This window comes from Ambystoma mexicanum, chromosome 4q (genome assembly GCF_040938575.1).
Source record: "Ambystoma mexicanum isolate Mex_15411 chromosome 4q, UKY_AmexF1_1, whole genome shotgun sequence".
NCBI lineage: Eukaryota > Metazoa > Chordata > Amphibia > Caudata > Ambystomatidae > Ambystoma > Ambystoma mexicanum.
Genome location: NC_090928.1, coordinates 680,335,356 through 680,361,625, shown reverse-complemented (window position 1 = coordinate 680,361,625; position 26,270 = coordinate 680,335,356). Strand labels below are relative to the sequence as shown.

Sequence of the window (26,270 nt, the reverse complement as noted above, 5' to 3'; positions counted from 1 at the left end):
CACCAGAAAATCGTTCGGGCGGAGCCAGAGGTACATTCCCAGGTAGGTTGATCTGCACTGGATTCATAGAGGATGTTGAAGGAAGATTTGCCCCTGATGCGGATAACGGGGTCTGTCCGGCTTGTGACTGTAGCACTTGTCTAGCAAGATTGTCTGTTCTCTCCTTGGAAATAATTAGTTCCCTTCTTAGAGCATTCGTTTCCTGACGAGCTGCATGCACTTCTGCCCTTAGTTCCCCAAGTAACCGGGCTAGGGGGTCAGTATCCGAGGTTTCCATAGCGCCTGGGCGAGAGTTTTGCGGTAGGCTTTGCGTTCTGTAACGCTCACCTGATTCTCGCAGAGGCGCCGGTCTTGACTGGGCGACTACCGTATCTTCAAAGGTGATGTGTAGCACCCGGTTGGCTCTTTGGGCTGGACCTCTGTGCACTGTATGCCTGACGTGTAGAGTAAGATGTCTGCAGATAGAAAATATGGGGTTAATGAACTGGGGTTATTGGGGTGTCCCTATCTCTTTCCTCTTCTCCTCTGCTGTAGACCCCCAAAGGTTAACGCTCTCACCTTAGGTAAGTGAATGCCGAGCTCTCCATCTGCCTCTGGGCAGGGTGCTGTAACCAGTTTCTTCACTGGATAGGTAGCGCAGGCCTCTTGACTTCAGAGGACTGCTGTCCGTCGTTTACTGCACGAACGGTAAGTTTCGAGTCATTCAAATGTCTTTAAAGTCTTTAGTAATGATGTCTCTTGTTTTGCAGGGTTCCGGCGATGGCGGGCTGAAGTGAGTTGAAGATGGAGCCCGTGTGATGAATAGAAGCGCCTGGAAGCACGTAAGTAAGCGCTTGTTGCCTGCTTCACTATGCGCTCTAACTGTCTTTTTATTTTGCAGGTACGAGTTCGGAGCGGCTGCAGGGTGCCGGAATACCCACTGGATTAGATGTGGAAAGGAGTAATGGCACGTGAGTATTAAAGTTCCCCAATGTCTTTAAACGCACCTTGTTTTGTCTTTCAGATGCGGGATGCAGCGCTGAAGGCCTCCGGAGCGTGCGAAGAGTTGGTAAACTTTTGTCTTTCAGATGCCGGAATGCAGTGTGAAGACCTCTGGAGCGCACGAAGAGTAGGTAAGCCTTTGCCTTTCAGATGCCGGAATGCTAACCTGTTCTTTCTTGTCTTTATAGGTGTTGCTGAAGACTGGATTCAGGATGGTAAGCCTTTGCCTTTCAGATGCCGGAATGCTAACCTGTTCTTTCTTGTCTTTATAGGTGTTGCTGAAGACTGGATTCAGGATGGTAAGCCTTTTTCCTTAGGCCCAGGACCGGATGCAGAAGACACGATGAGCGTTCTGCTGCAGAGGTTGCAGAATAACGCAAAGCAAGATTCATCCACCGGGTGTGGTTTAAATAGCCTCCTGTAGTGCTTAGGTGTCTCCTTCCACAGCCACGCCTAAGTAAGAAAAGAGTTCCTGGTAAGAAAAGAGTTCCTGCCTTCCAGAAGAGTTCCAGTGTTCTGAATCTAGGGAGTGGCTCCAGCCCCACCCAACAGGAAAAGTAGTTCCAAACAGAAGAGGATCAGAGGCTCAACTGGCAGGCAAGTAAGCAGCATGGTCTGCTGAAGGTAAGTCCACCCAAGCATTATGAGCCCAGCGCTTCCAGCGCTGGGACTGGGCATATTTATGAGCCTGGTGCCACTGGCGCCAGGACTGGGTCCAAAAGGTCCCAATTGGGACTGGCTGGCACTCGGAACCTGGGTTATGGATCTGCTTCCAAGGGAGTTGGGAAAACCCTGACCTTTTGGAAGCAGAGATCATGACACCTGTCCAGTACCTCTACCAGACTTTCCCTCCTTCGAATAAATGTACAAAATCATCACCTCGCCACACGCTATAACCTTCCTCATTATCTACCACCCACGTGGCCCACTAGGGTCTTTCTGTGAAGACATTGACCACCTCCTTGGTGAACTTAACCTCCATCTCTCCACCACTCACCTAACATCCCCCTTCCTCTCAATGCTTGACTGCTACCTACTTAAACCTCCCCCTACTCCATCCACTCACTTCCGGCACCACTCTTGATCTAATTGTTTCTTCTTTCACTACTTCCTCTGTATCTGACCTCCCTAGTTGTTTGTCGGACCATTCCTTACTCTCTCTCTTACCCCCCTCTATCCCTCAAACTCCCACTCCACCTCCTTTTCCTGACGCGACCTGCGCAACTTTCATTCTTCACTTTTTTATGACACCTGTACCAACTCCCTCCCCCCTCTCATTTTTCCACTCTCTGCGAATGAGGCTACATCCACTCTTAGCTTATCCCTTGTCTCTAGTCTTGACCAACTCCACCCTCTCGCCACCTTCCACCCAACCTGCATACCTGCCCAACCCTGGCTCTCTCCTCATCTCTCATCTATGCGCCGCCTACTCCACCGCCTTGAAAGACGTTGGCACAAACACTGCTCTCCAGCCAACCAGGCTACTTACTTCTCCTACCACACTCTCTATGACAACTGCATTAAATCTGCTAAACAAACTTAATTTTCAGACAGTCTCCACACTCCATCTACTCGCCACCGTCGCATCTTTCAAACCCTGAGTCGCCTTCTCTCTCCTCCCACTCCTGACCCTTCTATTGCTTCCTCTATCAGCCACTGATCTCGTTAACTTCTTCTCCTCTAAGGTATACACTCTACTTCAAGATATTCTACAATCCCCCCTCATATATTCCCCCCCGCTCCATCTTTCCCAACCCCCTCCACCACCGTTCTTAACTTTGCTCCTGTCTCAGACTCGGAAGTCTTCCTTCTACTGTCCAAAACCCGCCCTATCGCTGCCCCTGGCAATCCTCTTCCCACCACTCCTTCCTAAAGTCTACCCACTCCTGGTACCTTTCCTTACCTCTTTTTTTCAATATCTGTCTTGCTACCTCTACCTTTCCATCTGCCTTCAAGCACGCAATCATCATTCCCATCCTGAAAAAACCCACAGCAAACCCCCTTCTGGTTTCAAACTTTCACCCCATTTCCCTCTTACCCTTCCAAGCCAAGATCCTTGAACACCTTGTTTACTCCCAACTCTCCGCATATGTCTCTAATCTATCTCTTCTCCCTCCTACTCAGGGTTCCGCCCCGCCACTCCACTGAAACAGCTCTTACCCCCATCCTTAACTCCCTCCTCACAGCCCGCTCCTCTAAACACTCTTCTGTCCTTATTCTTCTTGACCTATCTGCTGCCTTGACACAGTAGATCACTCTTTACTTCTTGACTCTCTCCTCCTTTAGCTTCAGTGGTTCTGTCCTTGCCTGGTTCACTTCCTATCTATCTAACCGCACCTTTGCCGTTTCTTGGTGCGGCTGCACCTCCCCTTCCTTCCCCCCTCGACCACGGCGTCCCCCAAGGCTCCGTACTTGGCCTTTTTCTCTTCTATTTGTACACCTCGCTTTTTGCTCCCATCATCTCTTCCTTTGGAATATCTCAACACTTCTATGCTGACAACACTCAGCTTTTTCTCTTTCTCATCCTTCACCCCTGGCATTCATCACAAACTCTCATCCTGCCTCACTGCCATCCAATCCTGGATGACCTCCCACTTTCTTACCCTGAATGCCGGGAAAACTGAAGTTCTATTTTTTTCCTACTATTGTCCTCGCCCCTCTTTCTCCTCCTCCTCCTTCCATTCTCTTTCCTCCCTCCCATCTCCCCCTATCTCCCCCTCTGCCTGCAATCTTGGTCTTCACTAATTTCTCCTTCGCTCACCACATCTCTTACTTCCCGGTCCTGTCGCTTCCATCTGTACAACATACGCAAAATTCGCCCCTTCCTTACTTTCCACGCCGCTAAATTCTAATATCTTCCTTAATCTTCTCTTGACTTTTCTATTGCTCAGTTCTCTGCTTTGGCCTTCCTTCCTCACGTCTAGCCCCTCTTAAATCAATCTACTATTCTTCCATCCATTCATTCTCCGTCTTCTTTCCCATCAGAACTCTACCTCTTCATCCCTTACACTCTGGGGATGGCTCTCCTTTCACTCTCGACTCAAGTACAACTTCCTCTGTCTTGTCTTCAAATCTCTACAGACTCGCCCCCTCCTATCTTGCATCCCTCCTCTCCTATTCTCCCTCTCATTCTCTCCACTGATCACTTCCAACTTACTGTACCATGCGCCCCTTGTGCACAATCCTGTTTTCGAACCTTCCAACTTCTTGCTCTTCTTCACTGGAACCTTCTCCCTCTCTCTGCTCCATTACTTCCTACTCCTCCTTCCGCTCTTCTTTAAAATTGCACCTACTTCAGTCACCTGCCTGACTGTTAGCGGCTGATTCTGAACACCGTCCCACACTGCGCAATCCTGTCCCTCCTCACAGACCATGTCCTATTGTAGATTCCTCCTGTTGTCATCACCCCACAGATTAGCTGGATCAGGGCATTTCGTGTGCGCTTGCTGAACGTGCCGATAATGTGGAACTCTCCAAAGTTGGTATTTGTATTGGTGAGCTGTGCCCAAGAGATGAACCATGTAGCTTGTTCAGGGCTACCTAAATGGCCATCTAAATCTTGACCATTGTAAATACCCCAAACTGCAAGGACGGTTTACCCCATCCCAGATACGTTCAGCTACTTCCCTTTTCTGTCTTCCTCTGTGTAATTCCTTCTTCTGTTGTTGAAGATGAAAGGCAGCCCCCCTCACTGCAGTTTGGAAACTAAGTAGTGACCTGAAACACAGATAAATGGTAAAAATCGACATAGATATAGTGATATTCAGAACAACATACAAGAAACATGACCGATCTATCTTATTCACCATACCATACGGACTGACTATGCATCTGATTAGTATGTATAAATACAATGATCCCAAAGGTTGGTGACCCAAGTTAATGTATGAGGGTACAGGTTCGGTTGGCTACATTTTCATTGTTCTGGCATATGGCATACACGGCTTCTAGAGTTCAAAGTAGTTGGTAAATAGCAGTATAACTCCTGTTTATTGCAGTCCTTTCCTAGCACTACTCATCTTTTATACTACACTCGTCTGGTACAGCCACTGTATGAAAACTGGCTTGGCAAGGGCACCACATAAGTGGCCCTGCTTACATTACCAGTCCGAGTCCTTTCCCTCATCACCACAATCCTATTGGTCTGGTATCAAACAGTAAATGATATTCAGGATTTCCTTTCTTCCCAATCTATAGTACAGAGTATTGCAGTTGCTGGGGTAGGTCTAGTGGCAGCAGCGCTGCACATGGGCATAATGCTATTGGCCAATTTGGAAGAATGGGATTCAGCAGTTCAAGCACAGAGCTCTAGTCCTCGTCGGACAAAGGGTAGGGAAGAACACTGTGGGGGCACATGGCAGGTTTGTGAAGGACAGCAAATCCACCCACACTCACAACTTCCCATAAACCCACAGCTCCCTCCCTGCCAGTGGATTATATACCTCCTCCGATAACATGGCCACGTCCCCCTTTCTGAGGTAGTGACTATATTAGAGCGGTTATAAGACTGCATCAGTTCATAGAACGTAGTAAAGACATTTGTCGTCCAAGAAAAGAGAGCAAAAAAGAACTTGCAGAACAATCATTTTCTTTACAAAACACTGGTGGTGCATCCTATTTACAACGGTTTACATCGATCCAAGTCGCGTTTCCCTGAAATTCTGTAGCAGCATTGGATACTAGCAAGACCTGCAGTGGCCCTTTCCACCTTGGGCCCAAAGCTAACTTATCTTTCTTCAGTAGTGCAAGGTCTCCTGGTTGCAGCGAATAGCCGGGCATAAGGGGTTCTTTAGTCTGAATCCTTAACCTGTTTGTGGACAAAACTGACAGATGAAATTAGGAACTTTGCATACCCTAGTAATCTGTCACTAGTTAAGTGCAAGCTCTCTAACAGCCTCCACAGGTGGGGACAAAGGAAAACTCATAGTTCTGCCACACAGCACCTCATAGAGGCTGAGGCCAGTCTTTCTGTTGGGGTTATTTGCATACTGAATAATACAACAGGGGGAATGACTTTGGGACACGACAAGCCAGTCTTTTGACAGAGCTTGATCAGTTTATTCTTAATTACTCCATTACGTCTTTATACTGTCCCAGCTGATTGGGAGCAGTGTGGGCAATCTAGAAGTGGACACGAGCGATTTGACCTCGCTATTTACAAAATGAGAGCACTGATTGCTGTTGATAACTGGCACTCCAATTCTGGGCACAACTATCATTACAACAATCATATCACCTTCTCTCCTGCAGGGGTAGCTCTCCTTCCATAGAACATAACTAGAAAAACAATGTGCTGCCAGTTATTACATCGGGGGAGTTGGTCGCAGTCTAGCTGGAGGCCTACAAACTGATCATATTGGGGAGGGAGTACCCCCTGGTTGGCTGGTGCAGCTTTCACCACATTGTTTTGTAGGCAGGTGGTACGTTTGACAAGGTACTAAGGAAAATGGCCATAGAATGGCAGACTAAACCCTTAGCAGAGTTAGTGGCAGTTGTGAACCACTGTGTGGCGTGCCAGGACCAAAAGGAGACTTTTGAGGGTAAATTAATGAACCTCCAGATGCAAAGCTTGGACAGGTGCAGGAACAGATGCAAATCACAAAGAACACTGCTGAAATGTGGGTTGGACCGTGAAACAGGAGGAGGAGATTAGCCCCAAGGACAAATGGGCCTGGGAGGACTTTGAGGCAGAGCAGGGCTCCACAGCACAGCGAGACCAAAAGACAATGGGGTCAGCAGGGACCATGGAGTCACCAAGGACAACGATCATTGGGGCCTGCATGGGCTGCGAGGACTGCCAACAAAGCCATTAGTCTATAATTACTGCAAATGGGTAGGGCCCTCGAAGAAAAAGTACCCCTACAGGCCTCAGAGACCAGATTGGCGCTCATTCCCCTGGGTGACCAAGACCTGTTCAGACTACATCAGAAAGGTGAGATCCCAATGGATCCACTACTCCAGGATGATCAAGACAGCCCATATTTACAGTTTAATATAGGAGTGATATCAGCACCTTGCCTACACAGGGGGAAAACAAGTCCAACCTGCACATGGAACGCTTCCCGAATGTACCAATTTTGACTGAAACTGTAAAGCACTATGCATCTCCAATATCCTTGTCATAATCAGTCACAGACCCTCACCCTTACAGTGAGACCTATCACTGATACACATATATTGCTACAATGATACTGTCAAGGAAGTTCCTCCAAGACTATCGCCCTCTCACCTCATCATTTCTTCCTTCCTCATATTCAGCTTATCATTTATCTTATTTCTTTTATTTAACTTGAGGTATGCACCCTTCCTTAATAAAAAACTTAAAAAAAGAATAGGACACGTCTAAAAAATGATTGCCATTGTTTAGACAATGAAAAATGCAATGCGAAAAACTGAGATGCTGCTGGATATGAACTGTGGATGGATTTAAACATTACATGTTACTTAACAAAAGTGCTCCTATTTAAAGCTACTCTCCCAATTTTTAACTGAGGTCTTTGAGTTTATATCTGATTGCTGACACCATATAGGTTTGTGTTGTTGACCCAGCACAAGGTCAAATGGTGCAGGGGCCATTAACAGGTCTGCTTTTGTTTCTCTGATCTCTACGCGGAAGCTGCCCATATCTATCTTTCAAAATTGGTTGGAATAATTGATGGGCATCGCTGACAGAATCAGGAATGCTTCATTCTGCCATGTTAGAGTGTACACTTTGAAGTCATTTGTTGCAAGGTGCATAGCTGCCATATATGCTCTAATAAACTTGTTTCTAACTTTATGGAAACTCTGCTTCAACAATAAAGAGCTGACTTGCCAATTATCCTGTGTTAATAACAAAGAACTAAGCAACCATTCAAATCAATTACCAAAAATAATTTGCGTCCTCAGAAGGTGACAAAAAAAAGAAATTGCCAAAAACGCAAAACCAATCGGAGCTTAAGACCTTTGTTGCACAATTTGCATGCCGCTGTGGCGCGGACTGTTGCAGACACACATTCTAGTAAGCCAGATCAAACTCCATCCAAAACCTTAATTAATCCTCGGATGTCGGTGACTCTGGGTGGCTCTATAAGAGTGGATTGAGAGAGGGTTAGTCTCAAATGGATGCAGCAATGCCGTATGGGGTGTCCTCTACAGCTAGCGGCCATAGCGTTGCAGTTGGGACCTCCCCGATTAGTCTGGTGACTAACCGCGTGGGAGATTGTTTGACTTTAACAAAAGTTGTTACAGTTCCATCTCTTTCTATACCATGTATTTCTAGTATTGTTTTCAATCCTTCAAAAGTAGTTAACATTCTGGCCCTATGCCCTTGATAGCAACACAAACGAGACTGGCCGGGGAGTTAATCATTCCCGTCTGTCACTATTCGTTGTGAGTGTTACTCATCATTGTATAATTCCATACCCACAACTAACTCATCAGCAGATCCCAAAAGACAAATGAGGTGGAAGTGATCCTGAACAGATCCAATGTGCTACGATTATTCCATTAGGTACCACACCTTTGCCTCTTGACGACAAAAGACATGTATTTCTTTTTGATGACCGTAGAACAGATGTTGTTGTAGTAATATACCATTTAAGCTTGTTTTCAAAATGTTGATGGACCAGGATGATACCATTCACCAGATGGGGTATGACATCTTGCTAGGCCAGTCAAACATCTATAATACGAATAAAAGCTGCAGTAATGTAAGCCCCATCATAGGGGTGATTTTGCTGGTCGAACGTCTCCTTGAAGACTCCCTCAGGCGACAACTATCAAAGAAATAATGAGGATTGACTTTGGTTACCAAAATCTTTCCACAATGGTTTTAGTAAGCTAGGTGACAAGGGAACGGTCCTTTTGCACGCTTGCCTGTGGTGAACTGTACTATAATGAGCTGATACCCGAGGGGTTATAATGGTTTCCGTAATCCTTGAGATGGTCAATATTTTTGGAACACTTTAGTATTCTTTTGTTTACAGGCAGTATGGTTGACTTCTGAAATTGTATTGGACGGGAACACGACTATCCAACAATTGGTGACACCTTATAGAGGTGACCCCCTTCTGGAGACAATGGTGGATACATTTGAATTGATACCCCAGGGCTATTAGAAACTAGGATTTCTGAAAGGAGACACCCCATGTAAGTCCTTCCTTGTGATAGATATATACTGGAACCCTTTGAGTTCCAATCTTGATGTATTTTTGTTTGCCCTGACCAAAGTCCTTAATCTATTTGGCTGATCTGTGTGGAGATGACTTTCTTTTAAGTGAGAATTTCAATGCAGCATGTAATACTGTCGAAGGAAGAAAGGTAGGCTGGGCCCCTCAACATAGATATGAGAAACCGTGGCAAACCTTTTTTAAAGAATGGGATCTTATGATGGCAAATGGATTTATTAAGGGAGAACTGGAATGTCGCCATACTTGAAAATCAGGTACTCTAAAAAGCACTATTGATTTCTTAATTCTAACACCAGGTTTATTTAACTTGTGTGTGAATATTAGGATAAGAGACATAGATCATAATGTTTTGTCAGATGATTTAAAGGTAAAGCATGAGGTGAAGTGATCATATGAATTTGCTCACAAATCAACAAAACAATAGAATGTTTAGGGGGAGCGTGGCTAAAGTGGCCATGTAAGAGGACGTACTCCGGAGGAGCTCCTCTGATCCTGTGTTGATCCTTTGGGAAAAGTGCGTGCGCGGATGCCTGCCAGCGTGGACAAACACCCCTGCTTTTGGTCGCAGCTTTGGGGGCTGAGGAGAGCAGCTACACGGCACAGCAAGGGGACGTGTGCACCCGGAGCGGTCGCACACACGGCTTGGGGCTGACAAGATCTGCAGATCATAAGTTAACTGGCGGCGGGCGCCGGGCCCGCGGTGCAGTGCGAGCGACGTCGGTGGAAGCCGCTGGAGACGCATTGTATCAGAAGCTCTGAGTGGAGAAGTGAACGAGCGCTGCGCTTGGCGAATGGTGCCGGCGAACAGGCTGGCTACAAGGTTGCAGCGGTCCCTGGGACTGGAGGAGGGGAAAGAGCGGCAGTGGCAGTACACATGAACACTGGAGACCTGATTTGTACATTAAAGGGGCTACCTATAGCTCAACACAGAAGCCCCACACGACCCATAATACAGCAAGCCGTGCTGCCCGTGGAAAGTCTGGTGGCCAGTGCTGTGAGGCGTGCCAGTACATAGGGGACCAGGCACACTCTGGGGTGCCACCTCCTGGGAGAATTGGATGCATTACTCACAGAAGCGAGACAGTAGAGGAGACCAACCCGGGGCACTTGCTGGTCTCCAGATACAACATAAGGCTGACTCCTCAACTTAGGAGTGTGAGGGCAACACCTTGGTCTGGACGGCCTCGGGGCCGATGAAGTGTCGAAGGGGGAGTGCGGTGGGCCACTGGGTGCGCATGACCACTGGATACTGAAGTACCACAGTAGAGACAGGCAGCGCTACACGGCGGGAGCGCAGATACGTCGGAGGGCGCAGCCCATTTTGGATGGGGGCAAGCAATAAGGGCACACCCGAACACAGCTGTAACGGCCCCTGAAACGCCAAGAGTGGCCTGGCGCCACGTGGACTTTCTGCACATAGGGTGGTATTGCTGGCTTACGCCTGGACAATATAGCATGGCGTCTTGTAAATTGTCAGACCCAGGAATAAACAGCACACGCTGGAGGCCTATGCTAAGTGCAGAGGGGGGCAAAAGCAAAGATACTACCACGGCAGCAGCGGAGACACCGGGCATGATTCAGGAAGTGCTGGCGGCGATAGCTGACCTGAAAGTGGCCTGGGAAACCAAACTGGGCCTGGCAATGACCAAACTGAAAGAGGGCCTGGACCTCAAGATCGGAGCGGTCCAGGAGGAAGTTAATTCGCTGAGGACGTGCGGACGCTTGCAGAGTGCACTAGAAACCTGGAAAAGGAAGTGGCCCCAAACACAGCGGCATGTGCCGCCCATGGATCGGAACTCCATGCCCTTGTGCAGCGGGTAGGCAACCTGGAGAGCAGGGCGGAGGAGGCAGAAGGGTGCGCCCGGCGCAATAACATTCGTATTGTTGGCCTACCGGAAGGAATGAAGGGACCTAACCCGACGGAATATGTGGAAACCATGGTCCTGCAGGAGATAAATGGCGGAGCACTGACCTAGGGGTTTGCAGTTGAGAGGGCGCACAGGGCCTTGACGAGGAGACCGCCCCCAGGAAGCCCCCCCTCCCCTGCGGCCGCTGATTGCAAAGATTCTGAATTACCGAGATCGGGAGAAGATGCTTGAATTTTTCCAGTGGGGAGGAACGATCGAAAGGGGGCCTGCGAAAATCACAGCGTACCCGGATTATACTTTGCACATACAGCGCAGCAGGATGAACTATGGGGCGGTGAAAAGGAGATTGAAGGCCACTGTTATATGCTGCTCTACCCAGCCAAACTGAAAGTGTTCTACAAGAGCAAAACCCTGTTTTTCGAGACAGCGAGAGATGCAATGGAATGGCTGGACATGCATGGTCACCCTCAGGAACCGGATGTCCAGACGGGAGTCGCAGAAGATAACTAGTGCGCAAATGGGTCAACTCTAGTGACATAGCTAAGACTTTGGGACTTGAATATAGCGTTTAAAAAAAAAAAAGAAAAAAAGCTTGTGGGGAATGTGTTGCAGCAAATATGTGCCGGCGGGATCCGTGAAATGCAATAATCCTAGTCGGGTGAGCGGGAGCTCCTGGGGGTCAATCCTTGCACCCCTTAGTAGTATGTTTAGTTAGGTCACTGTTAGACCGGTGACGCCCCGCGGGGTCCTAGTCCTCGAGATAGGAACAGACGCGGGGTCCTAGTCCTCGAGATAGGAACAGACGCGGGGTCCTAGTTACGAGATAGGAACAGACGCGGGTGAGCCTGAGATCCAGGGATGGAGCTAGGCATTTGTTGGGGCTGGGTAGGGTGGAAGGAGTGGAAGGGTTGTGTGCAGTGGGACGGAGTTGGGGAAGGGTCGGGGAGTTGTTGAGGTTGGGAGGGAAACGAGTCGGACAACGGGCCATCGGGGAAGACATTGGAGGGGGAGGTGGGTGGGGAGTATGTCGAGTAGATGGCATCGGGTAATCTCAGAGTGATGACCTGGAATGTGTGGAGCCTCAATAGTTATCTGAAATGCAACAAAGTGATGATATATCTAAAGAGGATGCTTATTGACATAGCCTTGCTACAGGAGACCCACCTCACCAAGGAGAAGTTGGAGGTAGTCAGGAGAAAATGGAAGGGTAATGTCACAGGTACCACATACTCGGCATATGCAAGAGGGGTGTTCACTTGGGTGGCACCGCACGTGCCGTTTCAGTTGCTCAGCTCGACAATAGACCCAGAGGGCAGAATGGTGGCGGGACTCCTGGAGAATAGGGAGGTGAACATCATAAATTTGTATGCCCCTAATCATGATAGAGCGGCATATTTTAGGTGCCTGTATAGTAAAATCAGCCCCCTGGTGGGTGGTGCGATGGTGTGGGGAGGAGACTTCAATTGCACCCTGAACCCCAGGATAGACAGGTCGGACGACTAATCAGAAAAGCCGGCGCCAGCAGCTAAAGCGCTGAGGGCACTGTTGACGGACCTCGGCCTAGTGGATGTGTGGAGACGGCTACACCCAACGGATAGGCAATACTCGCACTATGCAGCACCACATGACCTGCACACGAGGCTGGATTATGTGTTTGCCGCCGCCGAGATAGTTGGAGAACTGGTGGGCGCGGAATACAAAGCCCGGGGATTAGCCGACCACTCGCCATGGAGTGTCAGAACTGAGGCTTTACAGGATGGGGGATTCCGAGAGGATCGGAGGGAGGCCATTGAGGAATATTTTGAAATTAATAAAGGCAGTATACGTTCTGTGGGAATGGTATGGGAGGCATTTAAGGTGGTGGTGCGTGGGGTAGCTATATCTAAATCCAAAGGGCTCCAAGGGGGTATTGAACGGGAACTGCAAGAAACAGAAAGAGAGCTAGAGGGCCTAATACAAAGTGAGGGGATCACCCGAGAGAACAGCGTCAAGATAAAGGACTTACAGATGACTTGTAGTGAACTCTGGGACAGTCTATGCAAACTAAATTATAAGAAATACACAGAGGCTACATGCAGGGGGAGAATAAGCCGGGTAGATTACTGGCCTGATTATACAAAAATGAACCCCCCCCGCTCGGTGATCAGAGAGGTCAGGGACGCGGAAGGTCAAATCTGTAATACCCAGGAGGGGGTAAACTAGGAGTTCCTCAAGTATTACAGACGATTATGTGAGGAAACAGGAGAGGATATGAGCCATGAAATACTGGAAACAATAGAGGATATAGAGCTGCCCACCTTAGATGACCTAGAACGCGCAGATCTAGACGCCCCATCACCTCGGATGAACTGGAGGCGGTGATCCAGCACCTGCCCACATGTAAAGCGCCCGGGTAGAATGGGTTACCCAGTGAGTTTTATAAAACGTATAAGCAGGAGCTACTCCAGCCGCTGCTGGCCATGTTTAATGAAGCCTATGAGCAGGGGGAACTGCTGGCGTTCCTCCATGAGGCAGTGATCATCCCGCTCCTGAAACCAGGCAAGCCGGACGTGGAATGTGGGTCCTATAGGCCCTTGGCCATGCTCAATCAGGACAGAAAAATACTCACGGCAGTGCTAGACAACAGACTAAAGAGGGTAATTGGCAAGTTGATACACCCAGACCTAACAGGTTATGTCCCTGGTAGAAATATCACAGACAACCACAGGAGGCTGCACCATATCATTGACCAAACCGAGGGAGACTCGGGCGAGTTGGCTATCGTGTCACTGGACGCGGTTAAAGCCTTTGACTCAGTGCCGTGGCCATGGTTGAAAGCGACCCTGAAGGGATAGGGAATGGGACCAGGTTATATCAGGTGGGTCCAGATGTTATATAGCTCCCCAATTGCGTGTTAAAGCAGGAACCATAATTTCAGATAAATGGCAACTCAGTTGGGGGACCAGACAGGGATGGCCTTAGTCACCCATGTTATACATCCTGACATTAGAGCCGCTGGCAATATGCCTGCGGCAACAATACCGGGAGGTGGGGATTCGTACGATAGGGGGCACACACCTGATATCACTGAATGCAGATGACATGCTCGTCTACTTGCGCTACCCGGAGGAGAACCTGCAACATGTGCTGGAGGTGATGGATCTCTATGCCACCCTCTCGGGCATATCGGTGAACCCCGGGAATTCTAGTTTGTTCCCCTTGGGAAGGTGTAAGAGTACCCCATTGGAGAGGCTACCCATCCTGCAGATACCCTGGCAGACCGTGACATTCGGGTATCTGGGCGTAAGCATTTACCATAGGATAGAGACGGAGTACAAACACAATACAGGGAAAGCAATTGATGGAATCAAGAATAGCATGGCGTTCTGGTCTAGATTACCCTTAGCCATGATGGGGAGAGCAGCTCTGCTAAAAATTGTGGTTTTGCCCAGACTCTTGCATTTTTTTGTGAATGTCCGTACTTGATCCCAGACGCTTCTTTGTGGGACTCCATGGCATGTGCAGGGGCTTCATATGGGGCAACTCCAGGAATAGGGTGGCCCCGTGGAAACTACAGAATACATGTCATAAGGGGGGCATAAACCTGCCGAATTTTTGATCTGCATTACTTGGCGGGACAGCTGTTGCATGTGGCTAGGTGGTTGTCTGCAGAGGACTCGGCAGAAGCTAGGCTTTTGCAAGGTATTTCGGCTCCATACTTTCTGAAAGAGACAGTGTGGCTGCATAAAACGTAAGTGGTGGGGATGGGGAGACTATTGGAGTTGGGCTGGGAAGTTTGGCGCAGGGCATGGAGAACGGTGGGTGACCCAGATCCGCTTTCCCAGCAGTTCCTGCTGGTGGTGCTATGCGGGGATGACTCCCAACTGTCTAAAGTGGTCCGGAGATGCTGGGAACCGGTGGGCCTGGCCACCCTTGGAGATATATGGCAGGAAGGGGAGGCACTGGAATTTCAGAGGCTTCAGGAGGAGACCGGGGTGCATGAAGGCCAATACATTACTTCACATTAGGCTCATGAAACTGGTGCGGGAGAGGTGGCCTGAGACGGCGTTGGCGGAAGAACCTGATGCCACCATGGAAATTATGTATGATGTCTCGGAGGGTGGGCATGAGATATCCAGGATATATGAGCTCCTGAGAGCGAAGGCAGGGAAGGAGCTGCTCCAGCTGAGGTAGGAGAACCCATGACAGAGGCACAGTGGGGTAGAGCTCAAAGGTGCCATAAAAAGGTGTCCCGGAATGCGAGACTCAAATACAGAAATGCCCCAGGTGCGGGGAGGAGGAAGCAGAGCTGCTGCACATGTTCTGGGCTTGCCCTGAGGTGCAGAGATTCTGGGAAGAAATAGACGAGAATGGCCAGCGGGGGAGTGGTGCTTGACGTGGAGTCTGCTTGGGCATGCATGCTTGGGAGTTTGCCCAGGCCACGTACTTCAAAGCATATCTGTAAAATGAAGGATCTGGCCTATATCTTGGCCAAGCGTAGAATCGCTATGTGTTGGAAAGCGGCCCATAGGCCTAGAGTGGAGATTTGGTGGGCGGACCTCTTGAAATGGGCTGATGCAGAAACTGCGGTATGGTTTGAAGCTGTTACCAGGGGGGAGAGGAGGAAGTGGGCCCCCTGATAGCCTGGAGGCAACTGGTGACCTCAATGGCAAACCCCCACCAGGCCAATCGTGGAACAGAAGACTCAGACGAGTCGACAAATACTGAGATTCCTGAAAACGCTCACTTAGATGGCATGAATGAGACGGCTCGAGTTTGTGGGGAGGGAGGGGGGAGGACCGAGGAAAAACACTGTATAATATGTTTTGATATTGATTATGAACGTCGTAAAAAGTTGTAATGTTTGGTGTGCATGTTTAAAATAATAAAAATTGTTTAAAAAACAATAGAATGATTAAGTCCTTTTGGAGAGGCGAAGTTCATTTTGGAACATCTGAACCAGTTGCATGTCCAGACTCCTTTTGACTGTGGTGGTCCAAGTTGGGCACTGACTTATGCAGGGGTGGCATGAAGTACGAGCGCACACACACAATAATGATCATGATTTAGGATTAAAAAGGTGGCACGTAGGGTGGCCAATCAGATTCCAGGAGTAGCACATGTCAACCCAGGGCACACCACTGGTCTGAACTAATTTTTTGACAATCCACATTGGCAACAAATATAGAAACTCTGAACTCTTCTAATTTCACTTGCTTTATATGGCCTGTAGGGAACTGTTCAGACCAATGTAGTAGTCTGAGACTCTGGCATAGTCATTCCCCTGATTGTTAATTTGCGAGAAGTAAAAGGAATGGAGGCGTTCACTGAGATAACAAAAAAGTATTGCAAAAGTTAGATTAATCAAATAACGGTACAAAAAACCCCACCTTCATCATACAGCTCAAAAAGATGGGGAACGTATGTTGAGGGCAGTGACAACAAAGAGTTCACGTAACTTTTGGTCTCTAGTAAATGTACTCACCAAGGCCAAGACATCTTACAATGTAATCCTGTTTCAGAGAGTTCCGGGACATCGCGTTTTCTCGACTTGTATACGATCCCTGATAAAACGTACTTGCATACTTGTAATAATACGGATTGGCATCTTAATTCTGATTTACAGAATTTAGATAGAGCTATTCAAACACAATGTAGAGCTTTGGGCCTAAATGGCCTTAGTAGTATTTTAAAATGAGATATAAAACTATGGGAGAATATTCTTTATTTATTATTCAGTAACATCCTAGCCACAAAGAACACCCCTTCTACTTGGAAACATCTGTTATTCTCCCAATGTTCCAAGAGGGTGATGGTACAATCCCGCTAATTTGACGCAGATGCCTAAATGTTTGTGTCATTGGTGCTAATGGAATTAGAAGCATGGGTGAATTCCATAGGGAAGATGTGTAAATACCAAACCGGTTTCAGAAAAGGCACTGGTACGCTCCTTAATGGACTATGAGTTGTCTGCAAGAGAAGGCTTGGTGCTATATGTGGCGGCAATCCGTTTCTCCCTGCCCTTCAACCTGGTTAACCAGTCTTTATTCTGATCCAAGTTGAAGGCCTGGAGGAATCCGGATTTGCTACACCTCCACGAGAACAGCTCACTTCATGTTAAGCTAAACAGACAGGACTCTTGGACTGTAAAGTTTTGAGTCCACTGGGGCCTTCTACAGAGATGCATTCTTTCACCTTGCCTATTTAATTTTACCTTGCAGATATCGAACAATGTTTAACATCAGTGGCTCGAGCAAGTGCTCAACTTCATACTCTTCGTGTGACCTGGTTGGCATACACGGATGACGTTGTCCTAGCAGACCCTATCCAGCTGGGACTTCGTTTTATTGACGCTGTAGCAATCTATGCATCAGACAGTGATCTTGTTATAAACTGAAAAAACGACTGATTCGATTCAACAAGTACGGCAGAAGGCTTTTTAATTTGAAATGGTCAATAAACGGCACTACTCTTATTCCAGTTACACATTTAAAATATTTGGGTTTTGATTTTAACGCAACCCCTAATCAGATAGCCACTATAGCCTCTATTACAATCTTGGCGGTAAATCTACCGGGAAACCGCCAATGCAAATTGCATCACCGCACCTCGGCCCGGCTCCATTACTGCCGGATTCAGAGTTGCAGGGAGCAGTAAGTCCCCATTGACCCAATGGTACATTCTGAGCACTATTGCCATGGCACCATTAGCGCTGTGGTAATAGTGTGGGAAATGGGCGGAAAGTGAAGAGATTTACCTCTAGCCAAAAGCTGGAGGTAAATCTCCCACTTTCCGCCCAAACTCGAGATTTGGCAAAGCAGTAATGCAGCGGTAATAGCTGCATTATTCCCATCTGGCCCTACCCGTGATGATCCCCCTGTGACTAAAATCTAGAGCTAATCTTTTTGCAATACAAATGAAAAGATTAAACAATGCATTCTGTACATTTTCTGTCTTGCCCTTAATTGAGTTCGATAAAACAAAAGTGGCTCCTGTTATTTTATACAAAATGGAAATTCTGCATAAAGTAAGAGATATGGCCTGGGACCTTGTAGAAGGACGCATATGGAAAAAGGCTATTTGGTTATATCCGGGTTAAGATTTGAGTTTGGCATTGATTCTTGGAGGACGGTACCATTGAAAGGTCCTTACACTGTACCAAAAGATTCGGGTTCCCACTCCAGGCTCAATATTCAAGGATATTAAGTGCATATGAACTACTGGCAAAACGGGCCCGTTCGATTGAGAACTCACCCAACTATGGTTAAAAAAAAAGCATTGTTCTGTGCTTATTGGATTCAAACCATTGATAAGGTGCATGCTTATTCCCTCTATAACAGCCTTTCCAAGGGAGATAAACTATTGGGAGTTGTACCTTCGTATTTGAAAAAATCCCCTAATCCATAGTGGAGGTACATCGTCCCATGTTTTAGGTTGAATTTGCTCCCTGAAGTATTGGCCTCACGTTCAAAGGTCAAGGGGATTCTTAATAATTGTAGTTTGTGTGACTGAAAAGAGGAAGTACAAAATCAAAACCTTATATTGATAGTATGCCGGCATTAGCTATTTTTTAGAATCTCATGTGTTTGGTAGTTTTACACATGATGTCCGATGGCTGTTGACTGGGGAATTTTTGGACGCCCTATCAAGAGGACACAAGACCTCTTTGACCTTGGCTATGCTCAGATTTTTAAGGAACATTAATCTATACTCGCTAAGATAAGAGTTTATACTAAGGCAAGTCCCTGTACGCTTTCTCGTTTTAAACTGCTTTGAAGAGCGTTCTAGAGTCTTGCTGGTGTTTTTTATTTTTAATGAACTCATACCTTGAATGCAATGTTATTGATCTATGTAATGAAATGTGTTATCATGATTTTTGTTTAACTATGTGAAAGATTAACTTGTGTAACCATAACACATTAACAATAAAAACAAAGGAGAAACTCTACTTCTTAAGGGGGGTGCTGGCTAATGAGATCTATGTGATCTGTGGGTTACATGTTCGAAAAATCCCAAGTGTGCATGCTAATGCATTTGTGTACCAGTGATATGGTTAATAAAAGGCACCAATTTGAAGTGCTACAAGCGGAAAATTCTCTGGTAGAAAGTGCTATAATGTATCGCTCTGTTTAAAATATAGCTCGAAAAGCATCTGATCCTTTTTCTCAATTTGTCATGTGCTGCTAAGAAAACTTGATATATGTTCTGCAAGTATTAGGGCACATATCAAAATGACTTCATCAATAAGGATACTTTTTCATTTTCTGTCCTCCATTAAAAATCACATCGGGCACATGGGTTTGTTTTAATCAATTATCCTGAATTTGTAATTGACGAATGTAGATATGAAAGCAAAGCAAGTTATGATGAAACATAAAAGAAATGTTTTTCTTAAATGCTTACGCAACAGAGGCCATCAACTGCTTAAATGCAGCCATCGATATATACACAGATATGGTAAGAATTTATAGTTATTACCTCTAAGTGCACATACAGACTTCTAACATTAATTTGCATAATTTCTTTTACTGGTAATGCAATTCAATGTTTTACTTTTCACAGGGAAGATTCACTATTGCAGCCAAGCACCACATAACCATTGCAGAAATCTATGAAACTGAGATGGTAGATATAGAAAAGGTAAGGTAATATATTTGAAACATTAAAGCAAGTACTTCAGGTGAGTCCCTTTTATTAAGTTAAGTAATACATGAGATTAAAGTAAATGTAAGAGGATCCACCGGAGCCCATCACCCAGGTAACTCAAAGGTCACTAGTGGAACACCAAAGGTACAAACTTTCTGCTTACAAGCACACATTCCATCCATGACTCAACACACGCTGACATCATACAGGCAGGCATATCCATACACAGGGAGTGGAAGCGGAAGCCAAGTAGCACACAACTCCATACCTACCAATGCATCACCCATCCACTCAACCCATAAGGGCATATCACCAACAATTACGCACTAAAACCAACAGGGGTATGCCGAAGCAAAGTCATCCTCTGCATGGCTTGCTGTGGAACCATCCAATTATTGCCTACTGTGTATACACAGACGAAACCTCACACCCATGCATGTAAGACATGCCTGAGCCATCTCCTATGGAAAGATAGCAAGGTGGGTAACTGGAGCAAATAGTACCCTGCCACCTAATAACAGACCATGTGCAAATGGAATCTGATAAGTGGTCCCAACCAACTATAGGAAAACGGGGACCACCAAGACACCCGGACCCAATATCGCACTCCGCCATAGTGGATAGTCAACAGATCCACCACTCACTGGATGACACATAGTCTGACTGTCCTCAATACGGGGAAGTCCTACAATGAGAATTCATATCAATGCTTGCATCCTGCAACAGCTTGCTGCTCATCAATTTGCATATCGCCAACTTGCAACACCTTGTTGCTTTACCCTTGATATGACATTACAGATTAGCAATGCATTCACGTCATCCAATCCTATGAGACGCCTTCTCACCTTGTCACCTCATAATGCCTCGTTGCGACACTCATTTTATAGCTCACTTTATTTTACATTAGGAAAACAGATAACTCTTGATGTTGCTAGCATCTCGTTCCACCTTGTTACACGGCCCCTGTACTGTTCTAGGCACATACACCTCTCACTGAGCAATATCTGACAAATTTCAATGGCATATTTTGTGCTTCCTTAGAACATTGTAAAACTGCGCAGGAAACCCTGCCACCTCTGATGTGCTATATTCTACATACGCGCCAACATTTCGGTCATTGACGCTTTTGCCATTTTGCTTCAAACCAAGGTCATCGGTCCATCTGTGGAGAGAGTTTGCACCTGTTTTTTCTTTCAAAGTAATTAAAGAATTGGGCCTATAACAACATATTAATCCTTACAATCCAGAATGACTTTCACAAAGGCTACTCCACAGTGCACAGTTTGATGATAAATGCCCCGCAACCACAAATGGAGCATTAAGGGGAGACTATTCAACGTTATGTGATAGGAAGTCCTATGGAATGAACTGAATAAATGGGAAATGTATTCTGAGTTATTAAGTTTAATAACACTGTTACAGAAAAATGCAACTGTTAGAATATGTCCAGGTGTGGAGGGAACTCTTTTAAATAAGATTAACATATGTCAGGGTCTAATAAATGGCCATGTGCTGGCCCATTTTCTTTTTTATCTATATCTGTCTGACCTTTCCACAGGCATTAGAGAAGATTAACAGGCATCACCAAAAATGTATTTGGAACATCTAGGAAGGTTAGCATACTGTGAATCGCGTGAATCCATCACTTCTTCTGTGAGACTAGAGTGGTGAGCCCACTACACAATACCCGAACTAGGGGTATAGGCAAGTGGGGCGTCACTGGGAGTCAATGCCCCCCCCCTTTGGGGTCAAGGACTCCCGCTCTGATGAACTCCCAAAGGAACATGCCGCTAAAAACATCCAGTGGAGAATGGTATTAAGAAAGAGAAATCTATCACATGCACACCTGGAGTAACTGGAGTATGGTTTATATGTTATGGGATAGGCTAAAGAGTTTTTTCAAAAAGCTTAAGGTGCGGGGGAGAAGAACAACCCTGGCATATGGGCAGTATAATGAATAGGAAGAACAGAAGTTCCCAATTAGGGAACTCCCATCCCCTGCACACTATCGAAGGCTAAGAAAGCCAAACATTTTTAGGTAACAGTTTTGTACATTATGAAATTATTTTTTTTAGGTTATTTTCATAACTCAAATTTAGAGAAAACAGAATAAGTAGTAGGAACAAGTTATATAATTTAATACACAATGATTTATTGATCAATAGGTGTAGTTTGCCCAACGCGTTTCGAGATGTGCTCTCTTCCAGGGGCCAATTGAATTTCAGACTTTTCAATCTAATTAGAAAAACAGTCAAACATGTTTGTAATTAGAAGTCAACTAATTTCAAAAGTGTACACTTAGACATTTATCAGTAGCATAATTCAAGGCACATAGCATAATTCCCCATCAACTTGCAAAATGTGACAATCGTTAGTTCAAAGAAACGGTCATTCAGGGAATCATCCTAGTAGAACAGATTGTTGCTAAGGGAGCAACTGAACAGTAGTTCAGATAATTTGCTTTGTTCATGGGTATAAAGGAAATTCGAAATGGAGAACCTTAACTTGATTCGAACAAGTAGGATAAGGACATTCTTACCCTGTGGGTATTCAAGGGGTTCACTTAGTTAATGGTGGCATGTGTGTCCATGTTAAGTAACAGCTTAGATCTATAGGGGAACATTAAGAAATCCAAATCAGGGATGCTAAAATATATTCAGGCAAAGAGAACATTATAAGTATAGGAAATAACGTACCAGCAAAAAAATACAGGTGCTGTGTAGAACAATCTGTGTCTGTGGATCGATGTAAATTTGGGACACGTAGTGAAAGAGACTAGAAGTTTTTGCTTCATGCAGGTCTGCTATTCATCACTGTAAGAGGCGTTAGATGCTCAGTCCAGCAGTCATGCGGTCTTGTAAAAATCCTAAAAATAAGATTAAGATTGTGAAGCAAAACAGTAAACGAAGTATCAAATCAGATGTTCTTAATTTGCTTTCTCCAGCACCACCGCCAACGAAAACGAATATGAAGGCCCGCAGAAGTACAATGTATCGGTGCCCTCTCTCTAAAGATTTAGAAAACAAATTCATGCCTCCCATGTAAAGATGTAACGAGCATTGTTGTCCTTCCTCTGGAAACACCTTGTGGGAGATGAAATGTTGGAGCTTCATCCATCTGAACACCTAACATGTAAACACACAGAGGAGCAGACAGCTTGAGGAAGGAGAAATCACAGGAAGGGGAATGAAAGCATGGCCACTGTCCAGTCCTTTGCAGAATTCAAAATGGTGGCTGACCCTTATACTACTTTGAGCCAACATTCTAAGAGACCACTTGACCTGATTCACATGGGCTAATGAACAACACAACCCAAACACGCAGTTGCAGGCTATCATTGATCACACTCCAGGAAGGCGCAGACACCATTTAAAAGACAGCCAGCCCAGTTGGAAGTTGTCAGTCTGTGAGAAAAGCCAATAGGAATGTTGGAAAAAGAGCCCTCCTCCCCCAACAAGGTTTGGTCAGAAGAGGGTCGATCTTGTTAAGAACATGCATGAAAGCAGATCCTGTAAGATACCAAGTGAAGAGACTTGGCAAAGGAAGAGCATACCTGGGGAGAGCTTGCCAGAGGAGAAAAGGAGACCCTGGGCAACTTGAGGGTCTCCAATAAGAAAGATGCCTATTGGGGAAGTGTTGTAGGTAGGAAACCCTGGAAGAGGTATATTGGGGGAAGCATGCAACAGTATAGACTGAGTGGGATTATTAGATGAGGAGCTACTGGGAAGGAAGGGTACTGGGTTGGATAGTGCAGCAAGGGGTACCATCTGAGAAGAGACCATGAATTAGAAGTGCTTAAAGAGAGTAAGAGGTGGTTTGGAAAGAAAGCGAGAAGGGTACCCCCTTGGTGAAGGAAACCAGGTGTAATATCTGGGAAGTAGAAGGGAATGTGAAACAAATGCAAACTTTGAAAGAGCTATAAGAAGAGAAAGAGATTGTCAGTGGAGAATGGAGGTACCACCTTGGCAAGGAAAGCGAGAGGTACCAGCTGAGAAATAAGAGGAAGAGATTGTGAACCAAGTATGATAATGCCACATAGGGGAATTGTGGAAAAGGTGATGTAGGAGGAAAGAATGAGGTTAAAGGAAGGGCAGGAAGGCTATAGGGAAGACGTGAAACAGATAAAGAAAAATGTGCCACTGTTAGTCCAGTTTTAAACTCTCACACAATGCAGGTTTTGATGCCTTGTATTGGACTAACTGGATAGATTATGTTATGCAGTGCTGGCACAATGGAGTCCCTTCAGCATCTTCATCAGGTGGCGTACAATTAAATTATTGATTAAAATCCTGTAGGACATTTCACTCTCAAAGGGGGGAAAAAGAGAATTTTAAACTCCATTGGCTGAAGAAATGGTATGCATGGAATGCTGTTCTAAAAATTTAAACTCCAGGAAGCTGGTATCGCATACAACAGTTTGACAACAATATGCATTTCCAACCGAGAGTTGCATTTTAAGGACTCAAATCTTGTTCACATGTAACTGTTGAATGTAATATGTTTTTAATGTTGTGCACAAGCAGCCTTCAATTTAGTGCCAATAGTTTCCTAAAATTACTGATTTTTAAAAACCTATTGTAGTGAAAGGTTCGAAAACACAGTTAAAAAGTGGGTCATTGTTGGCATTTTCCTCTGTCTAAAAGTATGTTTTGCTCAGCCTGTATGCAGCGTCGGGACAAGGTTTCCTGGCTGATGTGCAACGTGACACTTCAAAATATGCTCTTGGAAGGTTATCTGGTGCAATTTCCAATGTTACCTCAGTATGTTGCAAGATTCACAATGGTTTCCTGGCTTGCATAAAATAACATTACCCATTTTATGCAATGTACTGATATCTCAGTGTGTTGCATGCTCTGTCATGGGTGCCAACTATTTGAGCTTAGAAATCCAAGATTTATATTGTCTGTATCCTGGGCTTCTCATCCCTTAGTGGCACTGAACAGTAGTGTCCACCAGCTGTTGGTGAGACACGAAGACCTGCTTTTTTTTTTTTTTTTTTTAACCTTTATTTATTCGACTTGACAACACAAAACGACAGAGATGCTCACAACATAACAGCATGACATAACATTACAAAAATGCATATTACACAGTACAGTGCTGGTTTTCGGGTGCATCCGGAGGGTCAGGGAACTGGTTGATGGAGTGGGTATAGAGTTTAGGCCTCGTCGTTCATGGGGTGACCCTTGTGCGGAGAAAGGGCAGAGGTGGGGGATTCGGTGTCCGAGTTCGAGGTTGTGGCAGACATGCAATTACGAAATTTCCGCCAAATGTCTCTTGGCCTTGAGTGCGGATGTTGCAGCGCTCCCCAGGCCTCCTTGGTGTCGTGTGCCCATGTGACTGTCGTGTATACGTGGGTGTTCTGGGGCGGAGACAGTTCATCAGGATGCAGTGTACAGCTAGTATCTTGCAAGTCCAGCCAGTTTTTTCAAAACACGACCCAGTTGGGGGAAGTCGTGGAAGAGACATTGCATTGGGGATGAATCTATGGTGTGATCTAGAATGGCAGACAATGTGGTGCATATTTCGGTACAATATTGCGTGAGCCGCGGGCAGCTCCAGATCATATGGATGTAGGGAGCATGGTCTGCCCCGCATCTAGGGCAGCTGGAAGGAAGCTCGCTAAACATATGGTGTAGTCTGACCGGAGTGTGATCATACCTGTGTAACACCTTGAATTGTATTAGTTTAAACCGGGAGTTATATGACACATTTTGGGTGCGAGTTTACATCTGGGATCAGCTTTAATCAGTGATCTCAACTCCCATGTCCTCTTCCCACCTACATCTCAGTTTACTGAAGGAGGGGGTGGCCTTATTTTGCAGTAGGGTGTAGAGCCTTGATACCTTCGCTCCAAAGCAATCAAAGGTGCACAGCTCTTCAATTATGGGCTCGTCCGGTGGTATTGTAGGGAAGTCGGGGTATTATCTGGCCCTGAGGTTTCTCCGGAGGGAAGAGTATTGCAACCATACAGAAGGCTTTCGTCTGAGGGGAACTGGGAGGTCTGTCCATTCTAGGAAGTTTGCCTGTATATAGATATCCCGGAGAGCCAGGAAGCCTGCATCGGCCCAGCAGGACACTATGGACTGTGGAATATTTGGGACACCAGGAAAGAAGTTCCAGAGCGGGAGGTCCCCGTGGAAGGGGTGTGGTGTGTCGACCAGTTTCCAGATCTTAGCGAGAGCTAAGGATGTACTGGCGACAGGATCCGCCGATTCTGGGTTAGCTGGGACAAGTTTAAGAATAAGGTATCCGATTTCCCGTTCACTGACAGTTTCTCTAGGCCAGTGGTATTCAAACTGTGGGTCGCGACCCCCTAGGGGTCCGCGGGTGCATCCCAGGGGGGCCCTGAGAGCTCAGCATGAAAAAAGATTTTTTTTTTTTTATTTTATTTTTTTTTTTAGATTGGAAGAAATGGGCAGGGGTGGCCCACATGGGCGGGCTGAAGCATGAAACTGTCTCAGGCAACAATGAAAAAGTGGCCCACAGTTGTAAATGGATATTCATTCCTTTAGTCACAGACTGGGCCTCATTACTACTATGGCGGACCAGTAACAACGGTGCTGGTAAGCTACCGGCACCGTTGCTACCGTTCCGCCATAGTAAGAGTTGTGCTCGTGGGTGC

The 26,270-nt window shown here is 46.1% G+C and overlaps 1 protein-coding gene across 1 annotated transcript in view; it reads left to right on the top strand.

Moving 5' to 3' along the window:
* NAPB (NSF attachment protein beta) overlaps window positions 1–26,270 on the top strand; it is a 411,568-nt gene that overhangs the window by 217,511 nt on the left and 167,787 nt on the right. The window contains exons 4-5 of the mRNA XM_069608266.1: window positions 19,410–19,456; window positions 19,562–19,639. Of these exons, the coding sequence (XP_069464367.1) occupies window positions 19,410–19,456; window positions 19,562–19,639 (125 nt within the window). The remainder of the gene's footprint in view (window positions 1–19,409; window positions 19,457–19,561; window positions 19,640–26,270) is intronic.